We start from the raw sequence: 19,151 nt of genomic DNA, 5'->3' as shown, positions 1-19,151 counted from the left end.
AAAAAAAAAAGTTTTTTTTTTTGGGTTGGTTTTTTTTTTTTTTTTTTTTTTTTTTTTTTTTTTTTTTTTTTTTAGTGTTTGAGTTGAGTGGTTGATTTTTCTCTCCTTTTTTTATTTTTTGCGTGATAACTGATAACGAATGGTTGATTGTGCTTGAAAAAAGTAAATAAAATTGAGAAGAGAAAGCATAGCAGTAAGATCGATTCTTTGTAATCATGAGTCTGAGTTTGTGGTAATAAATGTAAGCTCCAATTTTCCTTTCGATTAGTTTGTGTCATTCATGATTGCTGTCTTGGCAAATATGGCCGCAATGAGCCTCTCTTTTTTTAAAAAAAAATATATATATATATTTTCACTAACTCTGTCTTTCTAAGTGAATTTTAAAAGTTCATAGATTAAAATTATGAGATTAAAATTATTTTTAATTTATGTATATTTTTTATAAGAAAAAATATTATAATAAATTATGAATCATGATTCAAATCATAGTATAAATCATCCAACTATGATTTAAAATGACCCAAATTTTTTTGTATATAAATATAACCACATGGAGTGCATGTTACTCCTAATATTATAAAAACACAAAATACTTCTTCAGGCTCTAGCTCCACCTAGGAGCCTAATCTAATTAATAAATAGAGGTATCAAAGATGTTGTCGGTATTATATATATATATATATATATTATATTGTCACATTCATTTTTTTATGAAAATATAATATCATATGCACCATAATGGCCGTCGAGACTCATGAGATAGAGGTAAACTTTAATCATTGTACAAAATAGTTCAGTTGCGTTTTGGGGAAAACGTGAAATACGGCCGAAAGGGGATATACTGCTTAAAAAGCACTCGAGCATTTTGCAGAAAGTAATGGAAATTAAGGAGGAATCATTAGTATTTCATATAAACTAAAAATCAAGAAGCAAGCTTTGGAATCATAGTGTTTTTGACGATTTGGTCGGCCGTACATGTTTGGATTGGAGCCTTAAGCATCCAAATTAATTAGATGCCAAAGAGAGTGGATGTTGGTCCCTCAAAAAAAAAAAAATTGTGGATGTTGGAGAGAAAAACGTATATAGAAAGTAGAAACGTAGTCAGCAGACGCTTTTAAGAAAACATTTAATTTTCAGCAAAAACGTCATTTCCTCAAGATCATAGGCGCCCAATTAGAAAGCAAAATAAAATTCTCCGAAACTTTATATGAGATCAGGTCGGCTAAACCCAGTCCCACTCCCACCATCCTACTAAGGACAAATAATCCCTTAGTAGGATAGTGGGAAAAGTACTAACAAATAAAATAACAAAAAAAAAGAACAAATAGAAAACTAATGAATGTGCCCTCCTTAACCCTATCTCTTTATTTTTGTGTTTTTATGTTATATTCTACCACCCTCAAATTAATACATAAATTGGAAAAATAAGACAAATATTTTAGTATAAGAAATATTATAAATGTGGGAGTTTTTCTAATAAGATCTGAAAAAATAAACTACCAATAATATTCTATTTTTCATCCGTTAGATTTGTATTAGAAACTATATGTTCTACTTACTATTTTCAATTTGATGTGATTTTAATTAGATTCAACTATCAGAAATTAACCCTATCAGTAGGTCGGCCTACCGGATAAAATCTCTATAAACTTTTATGTTTACTCACTAGAGAGATATTGTTTTATATTTTTTAAATTAAAATTCATGAATCCACATCCGAGCCTTCCTTAAAAAAAAATCATATGTCGATCTCTACATTTAGGGGGGAAAGAGAAAAATGTTTAAAACTAAATTAAGAAAATAACAGATTTCAAAACTATTTAAAGTAAATAATATTTAGCGTGTAATTATTTCATTTATGACTAGTAAAAAAAATTTTAACATAAATTTTTTTTATGATTAATACTTAATTTACTTTTTGCTAGTAATAAATAAAATATTTACATATTAAATTATCATTTATTTTAAATAGTTTTAAAATTTGTTATTTACTCAAAAAACAAAATGTCACTTAAATTGGGCCAGGAGAATAATTAGATACTCTGTTTATTTTATTAATTCGAGTTTTGTTATAATAAAAAATTATTAAAAATAATTACATCTAATTTTTTTATTATAATAAAAAATTTTTATATAAAATTATATCTTAACTCAAATTAAAAATTAAATTAGCGAACTAAACGGGAGTCCATTTCAAAATACAATACTCCTGGTTTTTGTTTGTTTGTTTGTTTTTTTTGTTTTTTTTGTTTTTTTCTGATTAAAATATGTGTGACTCGGCTTGAGGGCAAATTTGGAACCACAAAAAAGAAAGAAAACCACTGTACCCTGCGCATGGGATGGGTGAGTCAGTCACCATTGAACTTTGACCTCTACAACTTGCAAGGATCTTGATTCTTGCTTACGCCTTTCGCCGTGTAATTTTGCCAATAAATACCAAGGCTGTGACCAGAATCCCAAAGCCAAAGGAAGTTTCACAGCGGGTGAGGCACAGCCGGAGATGGGAGCAGAACCCTTGCCCGCCAGCAACAACAACAACAACAACGATAACAATGACGACGACAACCACAGCAACGGCGGCGAGGCTCCTCTGGTTCTCGGACTACAGCCGTCGGCCCTCATCGACCACGTGGCGCGCGTCTATTGGTCCTTGCTCGACCAAATCCCCGGCGAGCGCGGTGGCTCTATTCCTGTACAATTCTATCATTCATTACAAAAATCTCTCTTATTTCTTACGTAATTTGCCTCGATTTTCTCAAATTCTGTTATGGGTTCATCTTAATTTGCCGTCTCTCAAATGGGTTTCTAACACAAATCACATTAATGGGATATTTATCTTTCTAATTAGTGAACGGAATTCTGGTGCTGTTTGAGGAGTATAATTTCTCAAGAAAAAGAGGGAATTCCAATTGTGGAGTGTAATTCTGAGTGCAAATATTTTGCAGGTTGCTTTAGAAGAGCTAGAGCATTTATTGAGTGAGGTGAAGACCCATATTCTGTCATCAGCAGATGAGTCCTCACCCGTTAAAACCATGGCCGGGGGAAGTGTTGCCAACACCATTAGAGGGCTGAGTTCAGGGTTTGGAATCTCCTGTGGGATTATTGGTGCCTGTGGTGATGATCAACAAGGCCAGCTTTTTGTCACTAACATGACCTCCCGTGGTGTCAATCTCTCAAGAATGAGGATGAAGAAGGGTCCCACAGCTCAGGTCAGCTCCTTTCTAATCAATCACCACAGGCACCACTTGACTTTTGATTTCATAATAAATTCTCAAGCTCTCTACGAATACTGTCGTGTTGTGCATGTTTCTGAACATTAGATTTATTTAAAACTACACTGCGTGAAAACAAAACTATACAAAACCGACGTAAACCTGGTACAAATTTAACTATTCAAAAGAAAGTCCTGATTTTCATGTACTCCGATGAAAATTTCATATTTTTAATTGGTTAAACCTTTCTTTTTCTTTTTCTTCTTCGTGTTAAGCTTATTTCTGATGGATGTTGGTAATTGGTGGGAAACAGTGTGTTTGCCTAGTTGATGAGATGGGGAACCGCACAATGCGTCCGTGTCTCTCAAGTGCTGTGAAACTTCAGGTGTGTGCTTATTATCATTGTTTTGGATGAGGTTTCAGATTCTCTTTTGGCTAAGATGAACTTACCAGAGTTTCTTGTTCTTTTGTTATCTTCCAGGCTGATGAACTGACCAGAGAAGATTTTAAGGGTTGCAAGGTTGGACATTGACATCTTTGTTATGTTATTTTATTTGAGACTTATGTTTCTTATGAAATCAGGATATATAGCAAATGTACTTAAATGGACATATAAACACTTAAAGTTGAATCTTTTTCGTAAAATTTAGGGCCTTGTCTCTAAGAATTGTTGACAAATTTTGGTTGGTGGCTGTGTGCCTAACTTCTTTAATGTTTTGTCTTTTCTTGCAGTGGTTGTTACTGAGGTACAGTATTTTTAATTTGGAAGTGATTCAAGCGGCCATACGGATTGCCAAACAAGAGGGCCTTTTTGTGTCGTTGGATTTGGCCAGTTTTGAGGTATCCTTTTCCTTCTCTTTCATTTTAGATCGAGATGTTGCTGTGTCTTGTTCTCAGATGGAAGGAACATTTAAAATATGTGTGTATTTAAGAAAGTAGAGTTTTGATGTCCCAAATGTGAGTTTTGTCTCTACCAGTCTTTTCATGGAAAGAGAGGAGAGAAATACTAATCATCTCTAGTAGTGATCTTCACCATTGGTTTTTTCACGGCTAAGTGATTGACATGTACGGGATTGTGTGTTCTATTCAGTGGATCTTGGAGTTGATGTGTGAAATTGTGTGGTCCATGTAATGAGTAATTCAAACATCTTCTTAAATTATTTTGCACCTTTGGCTACCGTTCTGTTCACACGGTTTATATGTCATTTCTTTTTGTTATCCCATTGTCGCTCTTCCTATTATTTTCTTCTCATGAGTCGTGACGTTTTTCTTAAAACTAAATTGTTTTCAGGTCTAATATATAACCTTATATAGTCTTTAACATTGCCCAGATGGTTCGGAACTTTAGAGAACCTCTTTTACAGCTATTGGAGTCAGGGAATATAGACCTGTGCTTTGCCAATGAGGACGAAGCTACAGAGCTGTTAAGGTGAACATCAATCAGGTTATGAAGTAAAATAATTAGCGCAGCTTCGAGTGTGGAGAAACAAAAGTTTATTATCCATCTGATGCATCATTTTCATCTCCAAAAGCCGAATTCCCTTTCTGGGGGAAGGAGAATTCTAGATGAGCTAACTTTTCTTGGTGATTGCAGGGGTGAACAAACCGCCGATCCTGAGGTCGCGCTAGAGTTCCTGGCCAAGCACTGCAAGTGGGCTGTTGTGACTTTAGCTGCTAATGGGTGCATTTCGAAGCACGGGAAGGAGGTGAGTAAAAATGGCAACCCATTGTTACATTGAGGATGTGACTAGTCAACAAAAAGAAATTGTCTTTACTTCTGAAACTCTTTTGGGTTGTAATAGGTTGTTCGAGTACCAGCCATAGGGGAATCCAAAGCAGTCGACGCCACGGGAGCTGGTGACCTGTTCGCAAGCGGGTTTTTGTACGGCCTTGTGAAGGGGTTATCACTCGAGGAATGCTGCAAAGTTGGCTCATGCAGTGGCGGGTCTGTTATTCGGTCTCTTGGGGGTGAGGTGACCCCAGAGAATTGGCACTGGATGCACAAGCAGATGCAGATCAAGGGCCTTCCAGTTCCTGGCACTCGCAGCTCGTAGTTTTTTTATAATTCAATTGTTTTTGTCCATTGCTTATTATATTTATCTTTCAAAGCAAGGGGCAGCTATTGTTGCATTTTGGGGCTGACTTAACTGATGCAGAAAGTCTGCTGTTTCTCCACGGGTAGTTGGAAATTCAGAAAAAATGAAAAACTGAAAGTTGAGTCGCTAAAATCTATATAGTAGAATTTTCTTTACCTATGTGAAAGCTCGTGTATGTCTTGAGATTCCATTCATAAAGAGTTGATGACTTGATAATGTGAAAGGGAAGTTCTTGCCAAGAGTTATTCATTAAGGTACTCGTATGGTTAAAGATTGCACGGGGCCTGAGAAACTCTAGCGATCCATGGATAGATAATTTCGCTCATATTGGACGTGATTGAATCTTATATATGATTTCTTGAGTCTCATTTCCCATCATTTCAACGCGATACTTTCTCATGCAAAAGATACACAACCCTCTACAAATTTCACTCGTATTTCCAAATGACAGTTATTTCATTTTCATGACTCAATCAAGATAAGTATACAACGTAAATAGCTACACATCCCATCACTCCAAGCAATCCAGAAATCACAACACAGGAGCCATTGGTCGTTTCGTGGAATGTTTATCCATATTATATGAGGTTGGATACGGCGAAAGGATTACTTGAACTTCACCACTCCATAAGTGCCAATTTAAATTGTAAATAACGTGATTAGTGAAGAATCATCTCGACTCTCCAACGTCAGCAATCCAAAAATTTATAGAGACTGGAATTTGTCTCAACTCCCAAGTAGAACCTGCCTGGATGCTTATCTCTTAGTTAAACTCAATTACTTCTACGGTGCTTAATAATTTAAAGGCAGAAGAACAAAAAAATAGTTGCGGAATCCGCGGACAGCAGCAAATTAACAAGATTGTTTATCACCCATTTTCCACAACATTCAGCAAATGAATCTCAGAGTATAAACCACAAATTAATTGAAGTTCACTAACTGCAACCATTTTAACTTTTCGCACCGATGAGGCAAAGATAAATAACAACCCCAAAAAAGAACGAGGTCAAGAGAAGAGTAATCCGACAAGAAAATGTCATCTTTAAACGTGCCATCAGCATTCTAACAATTACATGGTAGAAAAACCTCATTGCATGTGCATCAAGAGAAACTGCTTCTAGCATCCTCAAATGTCCATCGGAGCTGCACCCTCGTCAGCTGCAGCACCCTGGTCGGCAGCCGCACCCTGGTCGGCAGCCGCACCCTCTTCCGAAGCAGCACCCTGCTCAGCCTCACCTGTAGGAGGGTCAGCAGCAGGAGGCTCTTCATCCGCCACAATCTCAAAGGCATCAATCAACTGTTGGACGGTGTCCTGATCTAATATGTGGAATGGCTCTCCAACTCCTAATACAGCAATCGTGCATATGGAGCTCCTCAGTTTTTCCCCCTGCAAAGTTTCCCTGGTTGCAATGAGTGCATCCTTAATCAGATCCTCCCTTGAAGATTCCTGGAAGCTCCCAAACCTGCGTTCCAAGTATGTCTTTGCAGCTTGTGAGCGAGACCCTATGGCAAAAGCCTGGTATTCGAAGTAGTTACCACTTGGGCAGTTGTAATAGAGGTGAGCTCCAGACTCATCCAACCCACCAACTAGCAATCCAACACCATATGGTCGTTTCCATGAGCGTTGGGTGCAGACCTGCCGCACATAAAGAGTAAGTGAGGAAGATAACAAAAGCATCTTGGAGGTATTCACGATTAAAGAATTGTAATTAAGGAGATTAAGTGACGGTGACAATAGTTACTTTCCTTTTATCATTAATTTGCTAGATAAAATATTCAGCATTTAGTATCATCCCTGAAAAGTATTGAACCTTCAAAACAAACCTAAATTAACAACGATAATCTAAGGTTGTTTAAGGATACCCCTAACGTATTCCAATGTATTTGGGAACAAGCAACCTTTGAGAACAAGCTCCAGCACCGATGAAATCACCAGTCAGAAGAAGATACCCTTTTAAAATACGTAAAATACATGAGCCAACTACTAGAAACTTACTGTTGTAAACTTAATCCATCAACACCTTTCATGAGGAGAATCAAAGCTAAATAGAAAGTTTTATACATTAGATAGACATGTATTGTCATGGGCACTTTAGGCATAATATTGCATATGAACCATCTTTTAAAGTGTGCCAAGCGGGAAAGAAGAGAACATGTACTTAAAGGACACAAGCAAATAGACTTATACAGATTAACTGTCCACCAGTACATAGTCATGCATAAAATACACAAATACCTACCTGCTACAAATAAGCATTAAGCAAGCAACAAAAACACAAAACTCTCTCCTTCAAAACAGAAAACACACACACACACACACACACACACACACACACACACAAACTCTCTTGTACTGCATATGCACGTGTAAAAAGAATACCAACCAATGTTCGACATGAAAAGATATCAGAGAAGCCAGGCTGATCAGCCATTGATTGTCGATAAAAACTAGCGAAGCAATCATCCTTCGACAAAATAATTACATCTGATAAAAAAAATCTTGGCAAGAACTAAAATAGGTGATTAGGGGACCAAGCATACCGCACTACCATTAAGCAGTGCCGATATAAATAGCGAATGCGGGGAACAGTAATAAGGAACGTAATGGATACACAGGCTTTGCAAAAACATTGTCGGATAATAGAATTCCCTATTAATGAAACGTCATCAAGCAAAGAAAATTTGAGAATTTACATCACACCTCATAGAATCGAAGAAAAAACAAAAAACATTTTCACTGCACCATCTATGGAAAATCAACTCGATTATCGAATTCCAAAAAATACACTACACAAACAAAAAACAGAGTTCATCTACCACAACCACACGCACACGCACACGCACACACAAATATATTCTTCGTTCACTTCCATAAATAACGAGTTCACAATATGCTAACAAAACTAATGCTATGGTGGGCAGGTTATGGAATAGATGCAGACCATAAGATTTTAATAAACAAGACAGCAGAGTGACAACAGAGCGCACACGAGAACCCTAACCCGAAAGCTATAAGCCCGACCTCCCCAGTTCACAAGATTAAAGCAGCATCATAAAATGCACAACTTGCAGTTATAATAATTGAATTTCCCATTTTGTCTGTTAGACGAGAAATGAAGTGAATCCTCCAGCACCAAACATATTGGTTTTCTAGGGCAAATACCTCCTTCTACAAACACCATATTTTCACCGTAACCATCCAATAAAACCCCAAAGAGAGAGTAATGCCGCCATTTCTAATGCGGACCAAAACCTAGCTCCCAATTCCCGATCTAACAATCACCTCTTATCGCTTTCAAACCAAAATAAACGAACCACAAAGGAATAACAAAAGAACTACAGAACAAAAGTAACAAAGATCGAAAGTCGAAACTTAGGGTTCCGCAAAATTGTGCACCTGAGCCTTATCGGCGAGTTGAACAACAAGTCGGCCGACGGGAAGGGCCGATTCGTAGGTGTAGTTGTAGTTGATACATTCGGATCGCATGTATCGGGAGAGAACACGGCCGTCGGCGGTGAGACCGGCAATGGCGACGCCGATGTGGTCATCAACCTTGAAGATCTTCTTCTGGTGGGAAGAGAGCTCGGAATTGGCCTTGTTGACGCAGGCCAACACAACGTGGGTCTTGGATCGGAGCCCTATCGCCGCCGAGCCTTGCTTCACGGCCTCCATGGCGTACTCCACCTGGAACAGCCTCCCCGCGGGGCTCCATGTCGTCACATCGGTGTCGTATTGGTTTCTGAACATCTTTGATACGTCGTCGTTTTCTCAGACCTCTCTGCGATTTGTGTTTGGCAAGGGGGAAAGGAAAGGAAAAGGGAAGAAATAGTGGGGGATTTTCAGGGCTTTTCTTTTCCTTCAAGCAAGGAAAGATAGATGAGGGGTTTTGGACTACAGTACTTGCTCACTCTTGGGGGAAAGGTTAAGATTACAAACATCCGGTACTATCTTACTGCTATGCTTTCTGTGCTTTGGACTGTCCGATTAGAACTTGACTTCTGGGCTAGCCCAATATAATGCTAAACTTAGGCCCAAATAATATGGGCCGTGGGTTTCCTCAAACTGAGCTCTTGGATAGGTTTTACCTGGTGGAAAAAAATCAGACAGACGGCTAAATTTTATTAGTCATGTTAAAATATAGCTATTTAGAATATGAATATCAAATAATTATTTATGTAATTATGCTATTTCTAAAATATTTTAAAAGATTTGCTATATTTCAATTCCGCTCTGATAAATTCGCCGTGTCGTGTAATTTTATATAACACAGTCTAATGCTCTAATTTTTCGTTAGCAAATTTTTGATAGTCTAACTTGACTAAGAAATATACGGTTTTTTTTTAGGATTTTTTTTGTTGCACTTCACAATATTATAAAGTTTACAAATGTTGGAACAAAAAATAGTGTCATGATAGCTCTTTATTTGGAGAGCATTTCATAATATTCTTCCTACGGGAGAGAATTTGTCCAGACGAAGCATTGGAAGTGTTTGTGAATACCGACATTGTCAAGAAGGTTTGGCAACTGGTTTCCAGGCCTTAATTCGGTGCGCTGTTGCAAATCGTATCTGGTCAGAGAGTGTGTTTTGAAGAGCTATTTCTCGCTTTAAAGTATGGAAGGATCATAATCTGTTGATCCATGAAGGCAAGGCTGGTGAGCGTCTCACGGTGTTAGAAGGGGCGGTGTCTTGGCTGATGCAATTCCAAGCTTTCCACTGTGCAGTTTCGGTGGTGATGGATAGAAGTCCCTTGCAATTGAGGTAGTGGCAGCCTCCACGGTTCTAGAAGATATTAATGTCTCGTTCACTTACTGATTTGAGTTTATAATTCGAATTTTATTACAGTAAAAATTTTTTAAAAATACTCACATTTAAATTTTTTGTTAAAATAAATTTTTTTTTATATAAAATCATATCTTAACTTAAATTATAAACTCAAATTAACGAACTAAACAAATCCTAAGTCTTTAATATTTGAGTCTGGTGGTGATCAATGTTGTTTTGTTCCGCGCGAATGCAACAAGGTAGCCGACACATTAGCACAATTTGCTCTTTTCTTAGTTTTTGAGTTTTTCTCGTTGGAGAAAAAATAAACGCCGGATTGTTGAGTTTTAATTAATGCAATCAATTTCATTTTCAAAAAAAAAAAAAAAAAAAAAGTGTCATGATATTCTTATTATTACAACATGATGTTTGAACTAATTTTGGTAAGCTATTTTATCACAAATAGTATTTAACCAATTATATTTTACCATGTCATTTATTGGGTTCAACAATTAAAGCATGAAAATTTCAATTATAAAATATTTAAATTTTTATAAATGAGTAATTGGTTAGATAACATTTGAGACATTAAAATTGAAAATAATTCGAGTCTTATATAAAAAATCATTATCGTAATGCTATGATCTCATTATGCTAAAAAGTTGATCACTATAATAATGTAATGATCGTCATGCTAGTAAACTGCATTCGTTATAAACCGTAAATATATATAGACGAGATTTCAATAGTTATGTTTTTATTAGTGATTATTATAAATATAGTAATTTGATAACATTGTGTGATAAGAATTCAGTCTCATTAATTTTTATAATTTTTTTGGTTAACTATTTAATTTATTATAGTCATTAGATCAATATCTTACGGCTCAATAATACCCATCGATGGGTAAATAATAGAGCAACCATTAAAACCACACATATATATAGTTTCCATTGATTATGTGGTTGCTATTAAATATAAAAATTTGATGACATGACATTATAAGAATTAAATTTCATTTATTGTCATAATTTTTTTTAGTCAATTATCCATTTTGTTACAACCGTCGGATTAAATATCTTACGGTTAAAATAATATAGAAATTTGATGACATGACATTATAGGAATTAAATTTCATTCATTGTCATAATTTTTTTTAGTCAACTATCCATTTTGTTACAACCGTCGAATTAAATATCTTACAATAAAAATAATGATACCCATCAATAGGTAAATAATAGAGTAGCCATTAAAACTATATATATATATATATTAGTGGCGTTTGATATTACCCCAACTAAATTTTTATTTTACATTTTTCTCTTATATTGTCCCTCCCTAAAAATTTCAATTTATAAATTTATGTGAGATGTTTAAAAACATTTCAATTGTACCTTAAAATTTTAATTTTGAGTATCTCATATTTCAAACTTAAATTGCTAATAAATCAATAATCAATGACACTTGTAGACCTTAAAAAATGAATTTAATTAGAAAATTGATTTATTTAGATTAAAAATATAAAAAAAATAGTTAATAACATAATAATTGCACTATTATTTTAGTTTAGAACTTTAGTTTTACTCCCATCCCTTCAGTAGATTCTGACTCTTTCACTGATATGTGTGTGTATATTCTTACAAATATTTTTGTAACATGCATTTAGAAAAGCTTAAAGAGAAAAGGCCATATAACTTAATAAAGAGGGAAGTCTTATCGATTCAAAAAGAGTTATTCTGTCTAATTTACTTAATACATGAATGCATGTACGTTTTATAATCTATTACATTTTGTAGTGAAATCGACCTAAAATTGGATTAGAGCAAAATCTTAAATGCCAAAGATTGACCAGCACATACGAACAGAAAACAACTCGAATTAACGAAATAAACGGACTGACGAGCAAATCAAACACTAAATACAACGCGGTTGGGTTCAATTTGAACCTACATCCACGGGAGACAAAAAGAACAATCCACTAATCAAGAAAAACCAATCTCAAGTACAAGCCTTTCTCTGTTTTTCTCCCCGGACCCAAAAGAGACTCAAAGCTCACCAAGAACATTCACTTGAATTTCTCTCACACATATGCTGTTTCTCAAGTGACAATTACAAAGGAATTCTCCTAGTTATTTTTCCCTCAGAATGATCTCTCTTTTGTAGGCTTATAGTACCGCCTTTTACAAAGAATTATTCCCTCTAACATAACTAACTCTCAAGTTTCAACCCCTTGTAACCCTTGACTAATGACAGTTAATTTTCAACCGTTTTCTACCAAATAAGGAAATGATTGTTAGAGCATGATAATTCAATCCGCTTCAACGTCAATGCCAAGGATGCTAACAACATTAGTTTTAAATGGGTTTAACTTATGCAGCGACTTATTGTATGGGTTTCTGCTAAATTCTGCATTATTTTCCTTAAGACGTGAGAATATTCATCATATGAAGAAAGTTACCCGTTTAGTTTACTGATTCGAGTTTTTAATTCGAGTTGAGATGTGACTTAATGTGAGAACTTTTTACTATAGTAAAAAAGTTAAATGTGATTGATTCTGACAGCTTTTTATTATAACAAAACTCGAATTATAAACTCGAATCGGTTAAATAAACGATACCTAAGGGTTGAAATCGATAAGGAACTTGAGTTTTCTCGCTGAGTGGTTTTGTTTTAATGAAATTCAAGTCTGCAACTTTTCCAGGTTGGTATTGCACTAAAGTTGAGAAAGTAAAGGGAAGGAGGGAAAAGAAATTGAAAAAGTGGAATCACCATTCATCAGCAAGTAGGCTTTATACTTTTGCACTTTGCTGCATTCTCCATTTTATCATTTTGATCCCTTTATTATTAAAAGAAGGTTTCCTCTCCTCGATCCTAATAACAATGTAATATTAACAACCGTTAATACTTAAAATATTATCCTAGAAGAATTGAAATAAAAAGTGTTAGGATTTTATTTGGCAATTTTTGACAACGGTTTTTTAAGAAAATTCAAAAAAAAAAAAAAAACAAGTTTGAGAAGATGATGACGTGTTAAGTAAGTTTATCTGATCAAAACATTCAAATTTCAAGATGAAGTGATGAGTTTCAGAGAAAATAAGTTGCTAAAAAGATAAAAACAATGAGTCAAAGTTTTAAATAAAATTTGATGAGATAAGCCTAGTTTAAATTGAATTAAATTAAAATTCAATTAAAAATAAGATTTGGTCTCAGCAAAATAAAAGTTTCAGGCCGTGCGTTTTTTTTTTTTTTTTATAGAAGATAATATGTAGAAGACGTGTATGAAGACAGAGCAAAGATCATCGGAGTAAAATTGTTGAGTTTGGATTTTAAATTCAAGATCAGATAATGTTGCAACAAGTCGTGAGACAGATTGTGCGACAATTTGAATTTTGAGTAAGCGTGGAGATAATTATGAATATAATTTAAATTTGATTTGGATTGTGCCAACGTGAAGATAAGGAATAGAAGTTCTATAAATAGAACTCAAGACCATTCATTCTGTGGGCTTCTTGGGTTTCACGCATAATATTTTGAGAAGTTCTCATTATCATTCTTCGGGAGAAGAAATGTAATCTTCGGGAGAAGACGTTTGCAGTGTTGAAGGGTGTTCAACGGGAGAAGAATTTGAGGCTTTCTAGGGAGACCGACCTGCCAGACGAAGAGATTTCACCGTGCAGTTTTAAATACGAGTAGTGCTCGCTAAATTAGGACATCTAGTTAATTCTACACGACGGCGACAAATTCAAAGAGGGAGTCTTTATTTGAATAAGTCTGATTGGTGTTTGTAATCGTTGAGAATTAGTGGATAATTCAATGTGTGAGCGTGGCCCTACAGATGTAAGTAGTTATCAAACCGTGATATCAATTCTCGTGTTATTGTAAACTACTCAAAATTGTTAAATTGACTCTCTAAACAAATTTTACTCTTCAACAATGAGAAATTTTTGTTTATCATTCTTCACATAGCATAACTGGGCATCATATATCAAGAAGCGTGATCCTTTAAAGTGTTTTATAAGCAATGTATATAATTCTTATGTCAGGTCTCTACTTAGATAAATAGACTATGAAAGCAATAAATATATTATTATAAAAGCAATAAATAAATAGACACTAAAAAATCTTATCGTAAAACTTATATCCACCAGATGTCCAGGCATTAAATAATCAACTAATTCTCAACAATTACAATCGAACTTATCCAATCTAAAGACCCCCTCTTGTAATTGCTGCCTTAGTTTTCTTGTAACAATTAGTGATTTGTTTAACGAGTACCACTCACTTTTAAAATTGCACGGTGAACTTCCTCTGGTTGTCAGTGCGTTTTCTCCCGAAGCTCAAATTCTTCTCCCAAAGAACCTAAAGCACAAACTCTCAATTCATTGCGTGTATGATGCTCTAGGTAGCTATTACTCGCAACTCCTTGATAAAGAACATGATGCGTTTATCTCCAAATCTTACTTAAAATTTAAACTGTTGTACAATCTGTTTCACGACTTGTTGCAACATTATCTGATCTTGAGTTTAAAATCTGAACTCAGTAATTTACTCTATTTTTCTATGCTCCTTCCTCACAAACGTCTTCTGCATATTATCTCTTATTAAAATTGCACAATCTGGTGTATATATATCTTGTTGAAATCAAATCCTATTTAAAATTGAATTAGAGTTCAATTTAAAGCAGGATTGTCTCTTCAAGCCTCTTTCAAAGCTTTGACTTCATGTTTTTATTTTTACAGTAACTTATCTTAGCAGAAACTCATATTTTCATATTAAAATTCAAATATTCTGATATGATAAACTTACTTAGCACGTCACCATCTTCTCAAACTTAGGTTTTTAAATTTTCTTAAAACAATAATGTATATAATTCTTATGCCAGGCCTCTACTAACATAAATATGGAAGTCATATCATATGATATGAAATCGCTTTGCTAAACAAAAATACGTAACGCCTCATGTTATGAAACGAGTACTCGTGAAAAAAAAGGCCAAAAACTGCTCTGAAATTCCCTGATATAATAACGTTATGAAAAGGAACATCGACATTCCCAAAAAAAAAAAAAGGAACATCGACCATGATCATTTCATGTGGGTCCGTGTACCGTGGCACAAACAAAATATCCCTCAATTATGATGCTATGAATGTCCGTATCGATTGATGGAAAGATGTATCAATGATTTGGGATAAAAGTTAATCACAATTCATAATTCTTATTCCAACCCACCAACTGCAACTATTATGGAATCAAAATTCAAATGCTATGGTAATGGCCAACTGGTACCAGACGTGACTTCAAAGTATTCTTTTTGTTTTTTTGTTTTTTTTTTTTGGGTAATAGATTTCATAATATTCATTACTTTATTAATTGTTTTTCTTTTTCTTGGCTTGAAATTCATTGTTTTACATGTACTTGTTAACAAGTTGCTTCGGGTTGATAGCAGTAATTTATTGCGAAGTATCTCTTCAGCAGTTCGTTAAATGAAATTATGAGTTGTTCAATATTAGCCGATTTCAATTTTTTTGGTAACGTAATTTTGTAAATAAAAGTGATATCTTTTCTTGTTTTTTGTTTTACTGAAACAAGTATGATTCGTATTTGAACTTAAAAGGTTTTTTTGACACTTTTTTGCAAACATATTTAGTAATAATATATCAAAATTTCTTAAATTTGCATAACTTACTTTGGTAAAATCAGGCAATTTAATGAATTTAGTTGCAAAAAAAAAAAAAAAAAAAAAACTCATTGAGGAAATATGTGGTAAATCTAGCGGTAAAATAACAAATTAGTAAAAAAATGAAAATAAAATAGACACAGATATTTTACCTGAAAACCCCTCAAAGGAATGGAGTAAAAATTACAAGACAAGTGTAGAAGGATTTCATTATGAAAAATGAGAATTACAACATTCTCTCTATATTACACAGAAAAAATAATAAGAACATCTCTCTCACACAAATAAGAGAAACTACTCACAAAAAAAAGAAAAACATGAGAAATTAAATTTTTCTCACACTGTGGGAATACTCTCAGAGGAAGAGAGAATGAGATGATTAAAAACTGAGGAGGGAGCTCAGTATTTATTGGCCCAAGGCCTCCCCCCATCTTTTTTTCCTTCACGTTTCTTCATTATCTTCTCTTCTTTTTCTTTCTTCTTTTTTTTTTTCAAACTTGTGGGCTACTGGACTTCTTTTTCCTTTTTTTCTCTATGTTTTCGGCTACCCATTGTCTGCAGTCCATCATATTTGATATTCTCCCACTTGGAGATTGATTGAGAATCAACCATGTCTCCACACCATCCTTTCTACCTTGTCGCTGCCATGCTGCTTACGTTTTTGCTAGGCTACACGAGAATCTGCATCATTTGAATTTGTCAGTATTTTGTGGCTTTGTCAACGCATCTGTTAGGTTATCCTTTGTTTGAATCCTTTGCATATCCACACTTCCTTCTTCCACTACTTCACAAACAAAGTGAAATTGAACTCCCATGTGTGCTTCGTCCTGGAATGAAAGGTTGGACCCCTTGTAATGTGCAAGGCGCTCTGGCTATCACAAAACAAAAGAATCTTCTATTCTTTGTGCCTGAGCTCCTCTAATAAGCTTTAATCTAAATTTCTTCCTTGTAAGCTTGTGTAGCCACCACGTATTCTGCTTATGTTGTAGATAATGCTAAAATTGACTACAGTTTTGAAACCCATCTTAAAACCCATCATGCAAGCCTGTAGTGGATTTTCTTCACATGCAAAATGTAAATCCATAGCTCCTAATAGTAAACTTCAATCCTCCATAACATAATGCAGCATCTGAGGTACCCTTAATGTATCTCAGGATCCTCTTGACAATATTCCAATACTTTTTACCAGGATTCGTCATCTACCTACTAACCGTTCCCACTACTTGTGTAATGTCTGGTCTTGTACAAATCATAGCGAACATTAAGCTACCCACTACTGATGCATATGGTACATGAGACATCTCTTTCCTCTATGATCATTGCTAGGACACATCTTGGAGGGTAATGTGAAATTAACAGGAAAAGGAGTAGAGATTAGCTTACAATCTTGCATGTTGAAATGATGCAAGACCTTCCTCAAGTAATTCTTCTGAGAAAGCCAAATCTTCATATTATTTCTATTTCGGTGAATTTACATCCCTAGAATCTTGTTTACTATTCCCAAGTCCTTCATATCAAATTCCCTAGCCAACTGTGCCTTCAATTCTTGGACTCAATTTTTGTTGGGGCCTACGATCAACATGTTGTCTACGTACAACAGCAAAATGATGAAATCTCCATCACCAAGCCTCTTGAAATACACATAAGGATCTGCAAGGAGTCTGTTGTACCCAAGGCTCATGATATAGGAATCAAATCTCTTATACCAACACCTCGGTACCTGTTTGAGACAGTATAGAGATTTGTTCAACTTGCAAACCAAGTTCTTTTTTCTTGCTTCTGCAAAGCCTTTTGGTTGGAGTATATAAATCACTTCTTCAAGATCTCCATGAAGAAAAACAGTTTTCACATCTACATGTGGGTCAAAGGTAGCACACATTGCCAAAACTACTCGAACTGTTGTAAGTCAAACCACAGGTGAAAATATTTCATTGAAGTCAATATCTTCTTCTGAGCATATCCTTTCACCACTAATCTTGCACGAATCACTTCACTTGGTCATTATTATCGCGTTTGATCTTGTAGACCCATTTGTTTCCGATGGCCTTCCTTCCTTGTGGTAGCGAAACAAGATCCCACGCCATGTTCTTGTTTAAGGCTTCAATTTCTTCTCGCTTTGCTGTCATCCACAGGTATACATCTGGGCTTTTGATTGCATCCTAGAAAGTTGATGGCTCTCCATCCTCTGTTAAAAGATAGTATGCAACATTGTTCTCAGTAACATAATTTGAGTGCCAAATTAGTGGTCTTTTCTCACGAGTTGACCGATGAACTTCAAAAGCGTTATACTTGACTAGTTATTGACCTTCGTGCTCTAATGTTGCTTCAGAAGAAACTAGATCTTCATCTGGCTTATCTTCCACCTGAACAGTAGTAGCCTCTAACTTCTTCTTTGAAGTGCTATCATCTCCCTTTTCTTGCAGTTTATCCTTTACAAATATGGCATCTCTACTGATGATAATCTTGTGGACAGTAAGATCTCACTGATGACATCCATTTTCCTTTTGATTGGATACACCCAATATCGTCTAGAGTATTCATCAATGCAATATACAAAGTATCTCGCCCCTCCGAAGGATGATATCGACATTTGCCAAACATCAGAGTGGATTAATTCTAAGATGCCTTTGCTCTTAGCTTTTGATGTGTTGAACCTTAACCTATGTTGCTTACTTGTAACACTATGCTCACAACACAATAATTTTACCAAGCAGAGTCCAATGAGTAGTTTATATTTAGAGAGAATCGTTAAACCTCATTTCGATATATGACCGAGCTTTCAATGCCACATCATCGTCGACTATTCTCCCGAACTCTTCGATGCAACAAATGACTCTCTCTCTTGATATGTTTCTCCCAAAAGCATGTACAGATTTATAGTAACTTTTTTCGCCTTCATCACGATAAGTGCGCCTTTAACAATTTTCATGATCTCATTCTCAATGTGGGTCTTGCATACAACATCATCTAACTGTCCCAAAGACAATAGATTCTTCTTCAGGCCTTTCACTTATCGTACCTTCTGTATAGTACGAACAATACCATCATACATCTTCAATTTGATAGTGTTAATACAAGCGATCTCACGGCATGATCATTTCCCATGTATACTGATCCTTCTGAGATTGGTTCATATTGATGGAACCATTCTCTCCTAGCGTTTATGTTCTCTAATGCTCCCGAATCCCGTATCCACGCATTAGTGACCTTCTGTCTGCCTTCAGCAATTGTTGTTGCCTCACTGTATAAAATGTCACCATCATCTGAGTTACTTGCCACATTCCCTTAAGAATTCTTCTCCTCACTCTTCTTAGCCCTACACTCCCTCTTGAAGTGCCCCTTTTTCCCATAGTTGTGACATCTCATGTTCTTCTTCTTACTCCTAGATTTTGATCTACCATGA

At 35.2% G+C, this 19,151-nt stretch overlaps 2 protein-coding genes across 2 annotated transcripts; one reads left to right on the top strand and one right to left on the bottom strand.

Annotated features, from left to right (window-relative positions):
• Positions 1-2,332: 2,332 nt before the first annotated feature.
• On the top strand, positions 2,333-5,467 carry LOC21392361 (uncharacterized sugar kinase slr0537). Its single transcript, XM_010103768.2, has 8 exons — positions 2,333-2,692; positions 2,946-3,209; positions 3,526-3,597; positions 3,694-3,732; positions 3,945-4,052; positions 4,544-4,641; positions 4,807-4,918; positions 5,015-5,467. The coding sequence occupies exons 1-8, from the start codon at positions 2,501-2,503 to the stop codon at positions 5,264-5,266; spliced, it is 1,137 nt and encodes a 378-aa protein (XP_010102070.1). The 5' UTR covers positions 2,333-2,500; the 3' UTR covers positions 5,267-5,467.
• Positions 5,468-6,136: 669 nt separating this feature from the next.
• On the bottom strand, positions 6,137-9,221 carry LOC21392360 (proteasome subunit alpha type-1-B). The gene is made up of 2 exons (XM_010103767.2): positions 8,706-9,221; positions 6,137-6,944 (listed from the first exon to the last, which is right to left on the bottom strand). Exons 1-2 carry the CDS (start codon positions 9,054-9,056, stop codon positions 6,435-6,437), a joined length of 861 nt encoding a protein of 286 aa, XP_010102069.1. The 5' UTR covers positions 9,057-9,221; the 3' UTR covers positions 6,137-6,434.
• Positions 9,222-19,151: the final 9,930 nt, after the last annotated feature.

The sequence above is a fragment of the Morus notabilis genome, unplaced genomic scaffold (genome assembly GCF_000414095.1).
Source record: "Morus notabilis unplaced genomic scaffold, ASM41409v2 Scaffold37, whole genome shotgun sequence".
NCBI classification, from domain to species: Eukaryota; Viridiplantae; Streptophyta; class Magnoliopsida; order Rosales; family Moraceae; genus Morus; species Morus notabilis.
Note: the sequence above shows the minus strand (reverse complement) of the source record. Positions and strands in the feature narration are given on the sequence as shown.